The sequence below is a fragment of the Peromyscus eremicus genome, chromosome 15 (assembly GCF_949786415.1).
Source record: "Peromyscus eremicus chromosome 15, PerEre_H2_v1, whole genome shotgun sequence".
In the NCBI taxonomy this organism is placed as follows: Eukaryota; Metazoa; Chordata; class Mammalia; order Rodentia; family Cricetidae; genus Peromyscus; species Peromyscus eremicus.
Window position 1 is genome coordinate 22,562,601 of NC_081431.1, and position 16,683 is coordinate 22,579,283.

The following is a 16,683-nucleotide window of genomic DNA, read 5'->3' on the forward strand; positions in this document are numbered from 1 at the left end:
TCTCTGTGTTTACTTGGTTGGGTCTGAGCGGCTGTGGGACTGGCAGGAGACAGAGATTTGTCCTGACTGTGGGCAAGGCAGGAAAACTCTAGCTACACACACACATTACTGCCTTTAGTTTTTGAGCCACCTAACTGGAATATTCCTAGCCTCAGAAGTCACAAGACCGTACAAAGACTTTTTTCTAGTGTTTTGTCTAATCTAAATTCTCTCTGTGGCAGAACCCGCTCCAGGCATCCTCACCCAGAGACAGAGGCTTGCGTGCTCTAGAGACAGGGTTTCTCTGTCCGAGTGCTGGGATTAAAGGCGTGCGCCACCACCGCCCGGCTGCGTGCTCTTGATTAGATCTTTCATGAGCCCATTATGATGTCAGGCCCAGGCTGTTGCCATGGCACCCACAGGACTCAGGGCTGGGGGCACCTGGCCTGCCCAGAAGCCCACTCTTACCTCGGCTCCCACCACACTTCCCACCTGCTGAGGCCCCAGTCTTCATCATGTAGGTACCCAGGGACCCTCCACGCCCATCCCCCTCTCTGCAGCTCCACCCTCACCCTCAGAGTCTAGGTTCTCTTGGCCTGGCGCTGAACCATCCCTGCCGCTCAGACCTGCTCCCCGATCACCCTTCCTTTCTCACTTTGCACCGGAGACTCTCCTCTCCATCCTTCCCACCCAGTGACGGGCCTTGACTCTTCCCGCCACACCGGCCTCACCTCCAACGCCTTAGCCCTTCCTCCCACTCACTCCCACACCTTTACAAACCTCTTCGTGTTCTTCCCACCAGTTGAGTCGAGCCAGCCGTATCACACTATGGAGCCCGGAAAGGAAAAAGGGACAGCGGCCCCTTACCAGCAGAATCTAAGCCCAAGATCTAACATGAAGCCTGTAATGATGAATAAAAATCTGCATGTAGGGAGAAAAAAGAAGAAAGATTTAGAAGAGCTGAAGAAGGAAGTGACTATGGTGAGAAAACCCAGAGCAAATTGCCCTTGACACACCACCCCTCAGCCTTCACCCAGGCGGCCTTCCACAGCCAACCAGAGAACAAAGCGCTTAGCCGGGACTCTCCCTTCCCACCTCTCCCCTCCTCCCTGCACGTGACCTGAGGTCACCACCTCACCTTGACTACTCTTCTGTCCCCTCAGGATGATCACAAGCTAACGCTGGATGAGTTGAGTGCCAAGTACTCTGTGGACTTGACCAGGGTGAGTAAGAATGGCCTGAGTGAGGCAGAGGTTCCCACTGACTTGCAAGTGACCCCCCTCCCCCCAAACTTCAAACCCGACTTTTTACCTCTTACCCTCAGCCACGCCAAGTTCCACAAAGCTCTCCTTGGAAAAGATGGCCACAGTAACTACCCCAGAGAGAGGCTATAGGTAGATAGGATAGCTAGTACAGGTAGTTGGGGATATGCCTTTGTTTATTCTCTGGACCTGTTTATAGTCTTAGGATTTATCAAGGACTCCAAAGAGCTTTTGCTTAGGTAGAAATAACATTATCGGTATTTGCCATAGTTAAATTAAAACTGACCAATTATTTCCCAGTTCATTTACAAATAGAGTTGTTGCTGGGAATGTAGCTCAGTGGTAGAACATCTGCGGGGCCCTGAGTTTGATCCCCCAGAATTGTGAAAGAAAGAGAAGGAAAAAAGGAAGAGTTTATTATAAACTAGCAGCAATAATATTTTTGACCAAATAAGTATATTTTTTTTTAAAAAATTAGTAATCTTATAATTTACAAATCTCTTTAATGTCTATCTTCCTAATAGAAAGATCTGAATTCTCATATGTTTTGGTAGTACATCTGCTGGGATATATCACGAAGTCTTTGGAAACTGGAAGCGTTAGCTTTCCATCAGTATGAGAAAATACCTGAGTAGCTGGTGGTTTGAATGAGAAGCCCCATAGTCTCACAGGTTTGAACACTTTGTCCCCAGTTGGCGGAACACTTGGGAAGGACTAGACAGTGTGGCCTTGTTGGAGGAGATGTCTCACTGAGGCTTTGAAGTTTCAAAAGTCCCGCCACTCCCAGTTAACGCTCTGTCTTAGGCCTGTGGGTCAGGATGCAAGCTCTAGGCTACTGCCTGTCTGCTGCCATGCTCCCCACCGTGATGGTCGTGGACTCTGACCCTTTGCAACTGTGAACTCCAGGATACTCTTTCTTGTATAAGTTGCGTTGGTAATGGTGTCTCTTCACAGTAGTGGAAAAATAACAAGACAGAGACCAACAATGTAAAGGAGGAAAGACTCATTCCGACTCACAGCTCTGAGGGTTCAGGTCATGGCCTCTTATTACCACTATTTCTTTTTTATTTTATTTTGGTTTTTCGACACAGGGTTTCTCTGTGTGGCTCTAGCTATCCTGGAACTTGTTTTGTAGACCAGGCTGGCCTCGAACTCACAGAGATCCACCTACCTCTGCCTCTCGAGTGCTGGGATCAAAGGTGTGTGCCACCACCGCTCAGCAGCACCACTATTTCTGAGCCTGTGGGGAGGAAGGAAGGATTTGATGGAACAAAGCTGCCCACCTCAGGGCAGACAGGAAGATAGAGGAAGAATCTCAGCATACCTTTCAAGGGTACCTTCCCGTGGCCTACTGCCTCCACCTAACTTGTCTAATGTTCCTACCATCAGCTGGGAACCAGGTCATTTGGGGAACACTGAAGAGTCCAACCTTAACATCTACCATGCATAATTTTTTGTTGTTGTTGTTTTTGAGACAGTACCTCACTATGTAGAACAGGCTGTCCTGGAACTTGCTGGCCAACCATCCATTCTCAAGAATGAGTGAAGAAGACGATGATTTAGTATTGTTATTAAAAACTTTAGACCTTATGGATCCCTGGAGAGTGTTGGAGTGTTGGGTCTTTTTGAGGAGAGGCTAGGGAACAGCTGATAGGTTTTGGTAGATTCCATTGTCACTTAACATAGAGGAGAAAGCGCAGACGCGTGTGCGTAAGGCTAGAATAAAAATCTACGCACTTGTGTCTTTAGTTTGATTTTCCCTTGTTTCCAAACTGGAAAGCCAAAGTGTGAATGCCCGTATGTTACCACCGTCATGGATCATAGCCCCAGTTAGGCTGGTACACCATAACCATTGCTATACGCTTATCTCCCAACTTGAGCTCCCTGCGCGCATCCTTTAACTTCACTGATTGATGACTGATTGATTGTACCTATGTTGACGTGTGGGGGTGTAAATAGGCCACCGCATGCACACGGAGGTCAGAGGACAACTTGTGGGATTCGGTCCTCTCCGCCCTGTGAGTCTAAGAGTTGGACTCAGGTGGTCAGGCCTTGCTGCATCCACCCTTGCTCTGTAAGCCGTCCCACCAGACCCTTGGAGTGGAGACCACGCTTATTCATAGTGGTAGTCTCAGTTCCTATCACGCTACCAAGCTCCAAGGTAAAGTATTCAAGTTCAAAAGGCCTGCACACCAGTTCATAAACAAACGAACAAATTAAAAAGCTCTATATAAGCGTGCTAAATGACACCCCTTATACGATACAAATTCTGAAATCCTACCTTTTCGAGGAAGAACCTTGAGGAGGATGTTCAGAGGCCTGCCTTCGGGAGTAAGCCTATCCTTTGTTGTAACATCCTCCTTTATTGTAACTTGCTTTCTCTTCATCCCTTTCTTCTCCACACAGGGCCATAGCCTCAAAGATGCCCAGGACATTCTGTTTGTAAATGGACCGAATACACTAACGCCTCCCCCGACTACTCCAGAGTGGATCAAATTCTGTAAACAGCTGTTTGGTGGCTTCTCCCTCCTGCTGTGGACTGGTGCCTTTCTCTGCTTCCTGGCCTATGGCATACACCAACATTACGGCGAAAAAGTCAACAAAGATGACGTGAGTTTGCTCATCTTGTACCATTCAGTCTAGTCTGCGGCTAAGCTCCTGAAACTATTTTTTTTAAAGATTTATTTATTATGTATACAGTCTGCATGTATGCCTGAACGCCAGAAGAAGGCGTCAGATCTCATTACAGATGGTTGTGAGCCACCATGTAGTTGCTGGGAATTGAACTCAGGATCTCTGGAAGAACAGCCAGTGCCCTTAACCGCTGAGCCATCTCTCCAGCCCCAAGCCCCTGAAACCCTTATGTTCAGGAGCCTAAGATTCCCAAAGTCTTCTGGTTCAAATCCCCAATAGTTCAGAACTTTCTAGGGAAGTTCTTGGTCTATCTTGGTCCCCTGCGACCTCTTATCTAGAAAGCTTCTGGTTCAGCTCCCTAAGAGGCATCATCCCACCAGTCTCCCCACCCAGCTGCCCTCACAGCGTTTTGCAGCCCTTTTCTCTGACAAAGAACGTCAACCCTTTCATCTCTCACTTTCCGTGGCTCATTATCCACCACCCCACCCCCCTTTATAGGGAAAGGAAGATACACATTCTCTGCCTGGGATTTTTCTGACCACTCACCACAGTAGCTTAGGTCCCCATGACTAGGAAGGACTGTCCCTGATTCTTCTCAGCCCCTGTGCCCTGCAACTCAGTCCTATGCTTTCCTCCGTCCAGAGGAAGCTGTTCATCCTTAAGGATGAAGAAGGGGAAAGGATGTACTAATGACACTCTCTTCCCCTATCTCCAGCTGTACCTGGGGATTGTGCTCGCTGCCGTGGTCCTCATTACTGGCTGCTTCTCGTATTATCAGGAGGCCAAGAGCTCCAAGATCATGGAATCTTTTAAGAACCTGGTGCCTCAGGTAGGTAGGACTTGTGTAGGAGGACCTAGTGAGGGGAAGTGCAGACTGTGCCCAATTGTATAATCACTCAGTCCCCTGGAGACTGGAACCCACTGTGGGTACGCTGAGTGAGGCTGGTAATGAGGGGGCCTGGAAATTACCAGGAGAAAATGTAAAACTTAGGTGATACCACCAAAGAGTTGTCTAGTCTAAAGTGACAATCTGAAAAATGAAGAAAGACCCTCCACCACTCAAATAAGAACATTCTACTAAAAACAACAGGGAGAGGCCGGTGGATATGCTCACATTAAAGTCAATGAACCTGTGGAAATGTTCCAGTTTAAAAGAAGCTAAAAAAAAAATGGGGGTATGAATATCCTGGGAAAGATGTAGGTCCTGAGCCTGATGCTGTGTTGGGAGACAGTGCCTCAAAAGACATTTTGGGTCAAGTGACAAAAGCTGAAATGTAGAGAGTAGATGTGAGTACTGTTGTATCAATGTGAAAGCTGCTGAAACTAACCACTGAATTGTTGTGTAAGAGGATAATCTAGGGGCCAAGAGATGGCTCAGCAGTTAAGAGCCCTTGCTGCTTCCTTATCCTGGCTAAGTTTATGTCAACCCTGACACAAGCTAGAGTCATTTGGGAAGAGGGAACTCGGTTGAGAAAATGACCCCACCAGATTGGTCTGTGGGCAATCCTGTGGTATGTTTCCTTGATCATTTGATGTGGGAGGCCCCAGCTCACTGTAGACAGGGCCCCCACTGGGCTGATTGTCTTGAGTGCTGTAAGAAAGCAGGCTGAGCAAGCCATGGGGAGCAAGCCAGTAAGCAGCACTCCTCCATGGCCTCCGCATCAGTTCCTGCCTTGAGTTCCCGAGTTCCTTGGATGATGGATTGTGATGTGGAAAGTGTAAGTGCCATAAATCCTTTCCCCTCGAAGTTGCTTTTGACAGTGGTGTTTATCACAGCAATAGAAACCCCAAGACTTTGCTCTCTAGAGGACCTGGGTTCAGTCCCCATACCCTAACGGTGCCCTCAACCACCTGTGACTCCAGTTTCAAAGGACTTTTGTCTTCCTCCTCTTCTGGCCTCGTGGGCACCAGGCATGAATATGGTGCACATACATACATGCACATAAGTAAAATAAATCTTTTTTTTTGAGAGAGAGAGAAGATAAAATAATTCCTAAAAAGTGAACACTAACGTATTTAGGATAAATTGTCATGATGCATGTAACTTAGAGGCAGAAAAGGACAAAGCAAATGAGATGAAAAGTTAGTGGGTGAAGAGAGGTAAAAGGTTTGTTTTTGTTTTGTTTTGTTTTGTTTTTTTTGACAGGGTTTCTCTGTGTAGCTTTGCACCTTTCCTGGAACTCACTCTGTAGACCAGGCTGGCCTCGAACTCACAGAGATCTTCCTGCCTCTGCCTCCCACGTGCTGGGATTAAAGGCATGCTCCACCACCGCCCGGCTTGAAGTAAAAGTTTTATAAGTGTGTTTGTCACTATTTTCATTACTGAAATTTAAAAATTACTTCCAAGTTAAATTTTTGTAAGGTATCTGGAAATAGTTATGACAGCAGTTCGGAGTTCCTAAATACAGGCTTAGATGCTTTTAAAGAAAGTCTCCAAAATCATGCAACAATCTTATCATGTTCTAGCCTTGTAGCCTAAGATTTTCCTCCCCCTTTAACGTCAACATAATTGAAACTTTTCCTCCGGTGAGAGTTTTGACTAGGAACTTGGAGTTTATCAGGTAGCACTGGTTGCCTAATATGCCTCCCCAAACAGGGCTTTTGTCACAGTTCTGTGTCTGGGCTGCTGCTCTGATCTGGGCTGACTTTAGCCTGTGCTAGGTAGAAAAAATATAGGATAACCTTATTCACTCCTCTGGAACTTGAGTTGAAATGATTGGGTTGGTTGGGGATCTGGCTTGTTCATGGGAGCAGAGGGGTTCCCAGGAACCGCAGGGCAAACCTTAACATGAAAGAATTTTTTAAGCCTTTGTTTGTACCATATTTGCTAACATCTTCTGGGTGTGTGGGGGGGATTACATGGCCAATTCCACATTTAGGAACAAAGAAACAGATGCCACCTCTTAATGGAAAGGCCACCGAAGAAGTCACATTGCAAAGGTTCTGCAGACAGGAATGGTAGAAATATGCCATCGGCCAAGACCCTTTCAAGACTATCTTCTGTGGCTAACACAGAAGAAAGGAGATAGAAGTGGAAACGTCCAGGGTTGGAGCAGGTTAGGCAAGGCAGGAAGCTGCACAGCAATCCTACGACGTTATCTCCCTACAGCAAGCTCTGGTGATTCGCGACGGAGAGAAGATGCAAATCAATGTAAAAGAAGTGGTTTTGGGAGACCTAGTAGAAGTGAAAGGTGGAGACCAAGTGCCTGCTGATATCAGGGTTATCTCTGCACAAGGATGTAAGGTGAGGAGATACGGAAAGCTACAGGAGGGAGCCGAAGCCAACATGTGGTTCTAAGGTATGACGAGGACCTGGGCTAAGGTACAGGAAACATGATCTTATTATTCAGAACTTTGAGACTGTGATGAGGATGGCTTGGAAGTGAGACAATAAGGTGCTGGGAGAACATGTGTTCGTCTCTGTATGTTAGTGGCATGACAGTTAGGACAGGTAAGGTGATGCTGTCTTCATAAATGGATCTCTCCTGTGCCTTTTAACCTGTCCTCCCTCCCACCCCAGGTAGACAACTCCTCCTTGACTGGGGAGTCAGAACCCCAGTCGCGCTGCCCTGATTGCACCAATGAGAACCCTCTGGAGACCCGGAACATCATCTTCTTCTCCACCAACTGTGTGGAAGGTAAATAGTGTATCATACATGGTACAGACTCAAGAGCAGAGGTGGAAACAAAAGGCTTTTTTTTTTTTTTTTTTTTTTTTTGGTTTTTCGAGACAGGGTTTCTCTGTGTAGCTTTGCGCCTTTCCTGGAACTCACTCTGTAGACCAGGCTGGCCTCGAACTCACAGAGATCCGTCTGGCTCTGCCTCCCGAGTGCTGGGATTAAAGGCGTGTGTGCCACCACCGCCCGGTCAAAAGGCTTTTAAAGCCTTCTGTTTCTAAAGATTTGGGAGTAGGAAGACTTACCAAGTTGGTTTCTCCATCACTCAGGAGCTTGATGACCTTTGGCAAAAGGTCAACGCCACCATTTCCAATATTGCATGCTGATAATACTAAACATTGTAACCGATAGAGTGTGGACTATGTGACGTAACTATGGAATGCTTAGCTCACGGTCTAATACACTGTAAGTGCCCTACAGCTGTTGACCTTTGTTTTAGCTGGTGGAGGGACTAAATGATATGCTGAAAACAGCACAGAATGGAGGGAAGTTATCCATCCCTGCTAGAGCATTCTCTTAACTTGTTTTTACCTTCTGGAGAAAGATATCAACAAGTGTCCCTCTAACGTTACCATTCAAACGTTGGCTTTGTCCCTAGAATGACAGTAAGGCATCCCTGAACCCGGAGCTGGTTCTGACCAAAGTGGTAACAAAGGACTTAACATCATTACTCTCTCCTTTACCCTTTTCCCTTAAAGAAACCTAAATATGCCCTGGAATCCACTTGCAAACCATTACTAATGCTTAAGAATAAATGTTTTATTGTCTAAAGATAGTTGCTTTTTGCTGAATGCATAACTGCATATAGTTACAGTGTCAACCACTATAAACATTTTTTTTCTGATTCTCACAGTATCACACACAAAAACTCTAAAATTCAAGGAAATTACATGCTCACCATATTTAAGAGTATGACTCAACAGAAAAGAGGAAGATTAGCAATTCTAATGCAAGTCTGTCTCCAAAAGCCCATGTTCTTCCCTCCACTCTACCCAGCACTGAGACTGCTAATGACCTCTCTACATCAAATCATTTAACTTGAAAATACGTTAACAATCACTATAATGTTCAATGGACATTAAGGAAGAATCCAACCAGAAAAAAAATTGTATCACGTGATGTGTACACACTATATAAAATATATAAGTAGTTGAAGAACAGAAAAATGTAAATTAACAAGATTTCTCTAAAAATACTGGATTTCTGCTTTTACATTTTAGGAGGAAATTTGCTGAGATTTATCTTTCTGAAGTAGGTTTTCTTCATCAGCTAAGTATATGCTGCTGACAAGAGGTTTGGGGAAGCCTGGATGAGGGCATTCTAGTTGAGAAACGAGGCTCTTTCCGGCTGAAAGGGATTTAATAGGGGACAAACAGAACCCAATGTAGCCAAGAGGGTAGAACGAGCTAGGTTAAGCTAAGGAATTTTGTGTTTTGAAACGTCAGGCCTCATTATGTAGCTCTGGCTATTCTGGAACTTGCTCTGTAAATCGGGCTTGCCTTGAACTCATAGAGAGCCTCCTGCCTCAGCCTCCTGAGTGCTGAAGTTAAACAAGTGTGCTCCCATGTCCTCCAAACTAAGGGATTTTTGTGCAGCTTGCTCAGTAATTTTCTTTAGACCAGTTTCCCCTTTAACCTTTGCCCTAGACCAATTTACAAATTAGTTACATAAACACAGCTTAGCCTTGCCTCCTAGCTGTCATTGCTGTGGACCTCGATGGGCGATGGCACAAATGCCTCTCTGTGTTCCCATGCTGTTAGGGAGCCTAAGCTCTTTCTCTGATGATACATGGGAGGTGTATGAGAGAACAGTCTGGCCTAGGATTCAGGATACCTGTCAGTATCAGTCTTCCTTTTTCTTGTTTTGTTTTGTTTGGTTGGTTGGTTGGTTTTGGTTTTTCAAGACAGGGTTTCTCTGTATAGTTTTGGTGCCTGTCCTGGAACTCACTCTGTAGATCAGGCTGTTCTCAAACTCACAGAGATCTACTTCACAGAGATCTGCCTCCCGAGTACTGGGATTAAAGGCGTGTGGGCCACCACCTTCTGGCCCAGCTCAGAGCACTTCTGTTAACCAGTTCAAAGGTTTTCTGTAGGGTGCTTTACATTGTGACCTTTTCCAGAGTCTCCTTCCCCATAATACTGTTCTGATCCAGCTGAGAACTGTTCTCCTGGACTTTTTTTTTTAATAATTTATTTTATTTTATGAGCATTGGTGTGAAGGTGTCAGATCCTCTGGAACTTGAGTTATAGACAGTTGTGAGCCGCCATGTGGTTGCTGAGACTTGAACCTGGGTCCTCTGGGAGAACAGCCAGTGCTTTTAACCATTGAGCCAACTCTCCAGCCACCACCACCACCACCTGGACTCTTTTTTTTTTTTTTAATATTTTATTTTATTTTTATTTTTAGTGTGTGTGTGTGTGTGTGTGTGTGTGTGTGTGTGTGTGTGTGTGCCTGACTCTGTGTACATGTCCCAGTGTATTCAGGAGCCCAAGGAGATGAGAAGTGATCTCCTTGCACTGCAGTTATAGATGGTTATGAACCATCATGCAGGTCTGGGAACCAAGTCCAGGTTGTCTGCAAGAGCAGTAAATCTTTTTACGTACTGAGCCATCTCTCCAGCCCCGTGCTCCTAGACGGTTGCTGAAGGTGATCCTAGAACTAGAGACGCCCAGCTGCTCCCTGCCCCTGTGTGTATGGGAGCTGCTCCTATTGCGTCACACTTAATTTTATACTGGTTCTCAGAAAATCTTTTAGTCATCTGAATGGGAGAATAAAGCTGAGTGCCTACTACATACCCAACCTTGTCTTGTTCTAGGCTCTTTTGGACATATTTAATTTCATAGCTTTGTAAGTACTTTGCTCTTCTCTTCTTCTTCTTCTTCTTCTTCTTCTTCTTCTTCTTCTTCTTCTTCTTCCTCCTCCTCCTCCTCCTCCTCCTCCTTCTCCTCCTCCTCCTCCTCCTCCTCCCTCCTCCTCTCGCTTCTTTAGACCAAGTCTCACACTGTAGCCCACACTGGCCTTGAACTCAGGGCAATCCTCTAGCCTCAGCCTTTCAAATGCTGGATTTCTAAGTGTAACCTATAACATCTGAGATGTGCTTCATCCCATTTTGAGCATGAGGAAGCCTGAGTTTCAGAGAGCGTAGTACTTGGTCTCAGGGAAAAGAGATAGCTGTTTAGAGAGTTGACCTTTCTGTTTCTAAAAGAAAAGCTTTTTCTATGAGTGTCTTTCCTTGGTAATTCTGTGGTGGGAATGACAGGCACTGTGGTAAAGCGGGAAGAATGGTTTTAAACAGTCTTGTTCAAGCTTGTGGGTGAATGTCCTGTACCATGTGTGGGTAAAGTCAACCATGATGTCCAAGTTGCCCTTCGAGGTAGAGAGCAGAGCTGGTGGGGAGAATTGGCCCTGGAAAAGGCCAGGGCACAGCTGTTATGGCCTGGGCTACCCAGCAGAGGTCAGACTAGTTCTAGCCAGAAAAGCAGGGAGGGGGCTCCTCAGGCAGTGTCTCAACTACTGACTGACACAGAGGACTAGAGAGCTCTTTGTTGTGAGCGGAGAGGAGGGCTGAACTGTGCACTGTAGGATGCTTCACAAGCTTTGTCTTCCACCCTTACTTTTCCAGTCTGTGCAGAATCCTGTGTCCTACTGTAGGGATTCCCTGTCAGTTCCCCAAAACCCAGTCCAATTTTGACACTAACTGCCTCAAAATAGCATCAGATGAGGGCTCAATCTCATGGGACTCTTCCTATTTCAGACTCTAATCCAAGTAATAATAGGTTGTCATCCATACTTCTGACAGATTGACTGTGAACTGGGATTCCCAGGACTTCTTCCTTGGGGCTCACAGAACTCAGGGAAGTACTCGGCCTGCATTTCCCATCTATGACAGTTGATAGGATACCGGGAACACCCAGATGGGAGACATGCATAGGGAATGGTATGTGGGCTTCTGTATCTTCTCTGTGTGGAACTTTTGCATCCTCTCTGAGGGTGCCATCCTCCACACACCTCCATGTGTTGCCAGTCTGGAAGCTCTCCAAACCTGGTTGTCTTGGCTTCTTAAGAGGTGTTTTATTACACAGACATGAGCGGTTGTATCATTTGCCATTGGTTATCAACTCAGCCTTCAGGCTCGCTCCTCTTCTCAGAAGCTGGCCTGTAGATCTGAAAGTCCACCATGTAACCACATAGTTGGTTTCCCTGGCAACTCCCTCTTCCTGTGGCTAGCCAAGAACTCACCAAGAGTTGCCTCATTAAAACAAGAGGTTCTCTTACCACCTAGGGAATTCTATGGCATTTAGAAGCTCTATGCCAGATATTTCTATCATTCCAGAAATTATAAAGTGTTAGGAACCAACTATGATAAGGAAATAAGATTCTCCTAGCAATCCAATCTAAGGGTTTTAGGAGTTCTATGTCAATAACGGGGAGGGGGGGTTATAATACAGGCATTTTTTGACCACAGTATGGGATCACAGCTTCTTCCTTCCTTCATAGGAACAGCCCGGGGTGTTGTGATTGCTACCGGAGACGCCACAGTAATGGGCCGAATCGCTTCACTGACATCTGGCTTGGCAATGGGCCAGACCCCCATTGCTATCGAAATCGAACACTTCATCCATCTGATCACAGCTGTCGCTGTCTTCCTTGGCGTCACTTTTTTCTCACTCTCACTGATCTTGGGCTATACCTGGCTGGATGCTGTCATTTTCCTTATTGGCATCATCGTGGCCAACGTACCTGAAGGGCTGCTGGCCACTGTCACTGTGAGTAAACAAGGTGGGGGGTGGCCTCTGGGCAGACAAGTAGCCCGAGGGGAATGAAATCGCTAGTATTGAATTTGTGGTTGTTGAACATCTTAAGTGTGGGGTATGGATACAGGCATCAGAAGCAACTTAGTTCCCAACATTACACTGACTTCCTCTACCCGTGCCTCTTTCTCCTCAGTCAAAGGGGAAGCTAGACGCAACAGAGAAAAAGTGCATTCTGGTCTTGGGTGAACTGACTGTTAAACTTGGCCAAATCACTTTCGATCTTCGGGCCTCAAGTGTTCATTAGTTTTTAGAGAAAGATTAATTTGGAGTTACGGAATCCTACTGGAAAGGACTTCAAGGCCATTTCAAGTCAACCTTTGAGCCGTCACTGAATGTCCTCTATAAAAATCCATGAAAGATAATTGTGGGTTGTTTTTTTCTGAGAATGGAGACCATAGCACCTCCTCAGCTCAGCCTATTTTGCTCTTGGATCACTTAGTTAAATTTACTGCATTGAGCAGAAATAGGATTCCCTATGTCATCCTCCTTTTCCCAACCAAAAAAAGTTGATTCTCTGTCTCCTATGTTCTAGCTCCCCTTCCCCCTTTGATGCAGTCATCATGTCCCCTCAGATTCTCCAGGGAATCTTTTCCTTAACCATCCTTCCTATGACAAGATCTCAGCTCTTTGTCTCCCTGACAGCTTGTTTGGGGTACACTCTAGTTTTTCAATAGTCTTCTTAAAATAGAAACGAGAATAACACTTAGGGGTGTGTTTGGACCAGTTTTAAAACATCAGGGCTAGTGATTATAATTCCATAACTGGAATTCTATACTTACATATCCACAGCACAATAATTTGTTAGCTCTTAAAACAACCTTGCGTTCAATTTATGATTAACAAAAACTTTCTGGTTTAAATGATTTCTCAAGGCTTTTCGGTACTGTGACATTCTTTCTCGATGTCATCATTCCCTCCTGCCCAAACCTTTCTGAAATTACTGGCAAAATGCCTGGTCCATACACAGCACTGTATACTATAATAAAACATTACCTATCTATGTGGTCCCTTGAGGGACTGGAGCTGAGAAAGAGGAAGTGGCCCAGGATGGAAAGGAGGCTACTGAATAGAAAATCTAAACACCTCCTGGGGAAGGGGCTTGTGCTGTGACAGTCCTTCTGGTGAAGGAAGACACCAAAATCTTGCCATAAAGCACACATCGAAATAATTTCCTCAGTATTCTTTTTTTTGTTTTGCTTTTGTTTTGTTTTGTTTTTTCAAGACAGGGTTTCTCTGTGTAGCCCTGGCTGTCCTGGAACTCACTCTGTAGACCAGGCTGGCCTTGAAATCACAGAGATCTGCCTGCCTCTGCCTCCAGAGTGCTGGGATTAAAGGCGTGCGCCACCACCGCCCGGCTCCTCGATATTCTTTATGATGGTCACAGGTGGGATTTCTAAAGACTGGGCTAGGATAAAAGGGAAATAAAAAAAACGATCGAATCTCCAAAACAAAATAATGTGAGTAATCCTCCCCCCTTACTCCACTCTTTCCCCTTTTGGTGGCTTCAGGTGTGCCTGACTCTGACAGCCAAGCGCATGGCTCGGAAGAACTGCCTGGTGAAGAACCTGGAGGCGGTGGAGACGCTGGGCTCCACCTCCACCATCTGCTCGGACAAGACGGGCACCCTCACCCAGAACCGCATGACCGTGGCCCACCTGTGGTTTGATAAGACTGTGTATGAGGCTGACACCAGTGAGGATCACACTACCGGTGACTAGTGGCCCTGGTAACCAAGGGTAGAGGGATTTGGGGTGGGATCCTTAGCAGATCTAGGCAAGTAAGAGAGAGCCGGGATGGGGAATGGAAGGAGGAGGCAGTGCTTGTTTCGTGAAAGAGAATATGAACGACCTCCTGCTTCGACGTTTGCCTAGTTGAAGATGACCTTGAACCTCCTGATCCCTGACTCTCTCTCCAAGTGTAATCCCTCATATTTAGTTCTGTTTACAGTTCTCCCCTTCTTCTTCCCTAGGGAAAACATTTCCCAAGTCCTCAGACACCTGGTTTTACCTGGCTCGAATTGCTGGCCTCTGTAACCGGGCTGACTTTAAGCCTCATCAGGAGTCCATTCCCATAGCTAAGGTATCAAGTGGAAGAGGGTACCTCGGTGACTGGTGTATCACTGCCCCTCTCCCAGAAAACCTGCTTCTCCGCCCTCGGTGATTTTACATACCTGACCTCCCCTCCCCGTTCTGCCTCCTTGGGACCACAGGTAAATCCTATGCCCAGATGGTACACCCTTGGGGCTTACGCAAACCCCTTCCTTGCAGCGGGCAACAACGGGGGATGCTTCTGAGTCGGCCCTCCTCAAATTCATTGAACAGTCGTACAACCCTGTGAGTGAAATGAGACAGAAAAACCCCAAGGTGGCAGAGATTCCCTTTAATTCTACCAACAAGTACCAGGTACAGCATTGAGGAGGAGAAGGGCGGCGGGGGGTGTGGCTCGCCTGTGGGGAAGCTAGGCCTCTGCCTCCAGCTGTGCTTCTGAGCAGGGCAATAGCTCAGGACAGCCAGCATGCCGACTAGGAGGAAAGCTCACCGCAAGGGAAGCGATGGTGAAGAGAGAAGAAATAGGTGATAAAGGAATTCCTAGCGGAATTCGCACCCAGGCCACCTGTAATGAAAGCGTATCTTGAGGTGCTCGCTGAGACAGAAGTAGTCATCAAGGCTGGCTGGTGGGAGTCACATGGGAGTCACATAAAACCAGTAGTCTATACCAGTGTCTGCTGTGCCACTCTAGACAAAAGGCTGTGTCTGCAAGCCATTCTGTTTCCTTAGCCATCCAGTATCCCTTTCCCTCCATAAAGTTCTAGTGCACCCACCAGTGAGGCAGTTAGGGGTCACCAGCACATGTCATAGTTTTCATTTTCTAAAAGCAGCAATTTATTATCCAGGGAGGAAGCAGGTAGGAAAAGGAAAGGCTGAGAAATGGTGAGTGGTACAAACTGAGTACCTGTGCATGGGGGCTGATGCAGAAGGATTACCCTGAGTTTCAGGTAAGCTTGACTTATAGTATGAGACCCTGTCTAAAAAGAAGAAGAAGAAAAGTCAAAATAACCCATAGGAATAGCAAGAATCCAAGCCTAATTTGAAGAGAGGATTTCAATGGAACGTAGAGAACAGTAAGTGGCCTCCCGTGGCTGGAGGTTGACCAGGCCAGTTTGCTCAGGCAATGGCTCCTCCAATTCCTTGTATTTCCATGAAGACCAGACAGGTGAGTGTGTGAGCAGGGTTATGAAAAAAGACTCCTAAGTCAGTTTTGCCTTTCTGTCTTCAGACATAACAAAATAACACAGTCTATAGAGATTTTTTTTAAAAACTCAATTGCTTGTCATTTCTGATGGAACACTAAGAGATAGGTAGAGCCACACTTCCTGTCTAAACTTGTCTTACTTAGTCACTTTCATAAAATAGATCTCCCAGATCTGCAAAAAAGCTGCAAACTTTACTCCCACTTTTTTTTTTTCCTTTCCTGACACTTGGTGGCCTGGCTAACCAGACAGGAATTTCATGGCTTGGCAGAGTGTGAGTAAAGCCTTTGGATGAATTAGGTACCTCTCCCTCCATGTGGTTAAAAATAAAAATCAAACATATTCATGACATTGCTGGAATGTCCAACAAGTAACTATGTCCCCCAAAATTACTGTCTGAGTGCCTCAGAGCTACTGAATGTCATTCAAGTGGCAGAACTGGTCTCTGTGGTACACGGTGTGTGACAGACCGAGCCTGCTGGACTCGGCTCCAGCAGGCGCTAGCTCTGGCAGACTTTGAGTGAACTTCTATAATTAGCTTGCTCCAAGGGCAGAGACTCCAGTCTTTGAAAGGAATGTGTCTGACTTAGCCTGTCAGTCGCTTGCAGACCTTGGTCTCTGACCATCTCTGAAGTGGAAATCAAATAGATCTAGTCTGAGCATTTCTGATTTCTCTCTCCGTCTTCTTTATCAGTAATCGTAACCAAAATATATACATATGTTTTTCTTTTGACCAGGTATGGTGGTTATGCCTGTAATTACAGCACTCAGGAGCCGGAGGCATGAGGATCTCTGTGGGTTCAAGGCCAGCCTAGTCTACAGAATGAGACCTGCCAAACAAACAACACATTTCTTTTTGAACCTGTGTCTTTCTACATAGCCTAGAACTCACTCTGTAGCCCAGGCTGGCCCTGAACTCACAGAGATACACCTGTCTCTGCCTCCCGAGTGCTGGGATTAAAAGCATGGGCCACTGCACCCAGGCAAAACACTTGTTTCTTTGCAAGGTCTGTGTGTGTGTGTGTGTGTGTGTGTGTGTGTGTGTGTGTGTGTGTGTGTAATGGATT

At 46.1% G+C, this 16,683-nt stretch overlaps 1 protein-coding gene across 1 annotated transcript in view; it reads left to right on the forward strand.

Annotated features, from left to right (window-relative positions):
• Window positions 1-367: 367 nt before the first annotated feature.
• Window positions 368-16,683, forward strand: part of LOC131925352 (sodium/potassium-transporting ATPase subunit alpha-4) — a 36,430-nt gene continuing 20,114 nt past the window's right edge. The window contains exons 1-11 of the mRNA XM_059280649.1: window positions 368-496; window positions 782-960; window positions 1,143-1,202; window positions 3,648-3,851; window positions 4,591-4,704; window positions 6,985-7,119; window positions 7,396-7,513; window positions 12,050-12,318; window positions 13,875-14,076; window positions 14,336-14,445; window positions 14,634-14,768. Coding sequence (XP_059136632.1) covers window positions 808-960; window positions 1,143-1,202; window positions 3,648-3,851; window positions 4,591-4,704; window positions 6,985-7,119; window positions 7,396-7,513; window positions 12,050-12,318; window positions 13,875-14,076; window positions 14,336-14,445; window positions 14,634-14,768 — 1,500 coding nt within the window. The 5' untranslated portion in view covers window positions 368-496; window positions 782-807. The remainder of the gene's footprint in view (window positions 497-781; window positions 961-1,142; window positions 1,203-3,647; window positions 3,852-4,590; window positions 4,705-6,984; window positions 7,120-7,395; window positions 7,514-12,049; window positions 12,319-13,874; window positions 14,077-14,335; window positions 14,446-14,633; window positions 14,769-16,683) is intronic.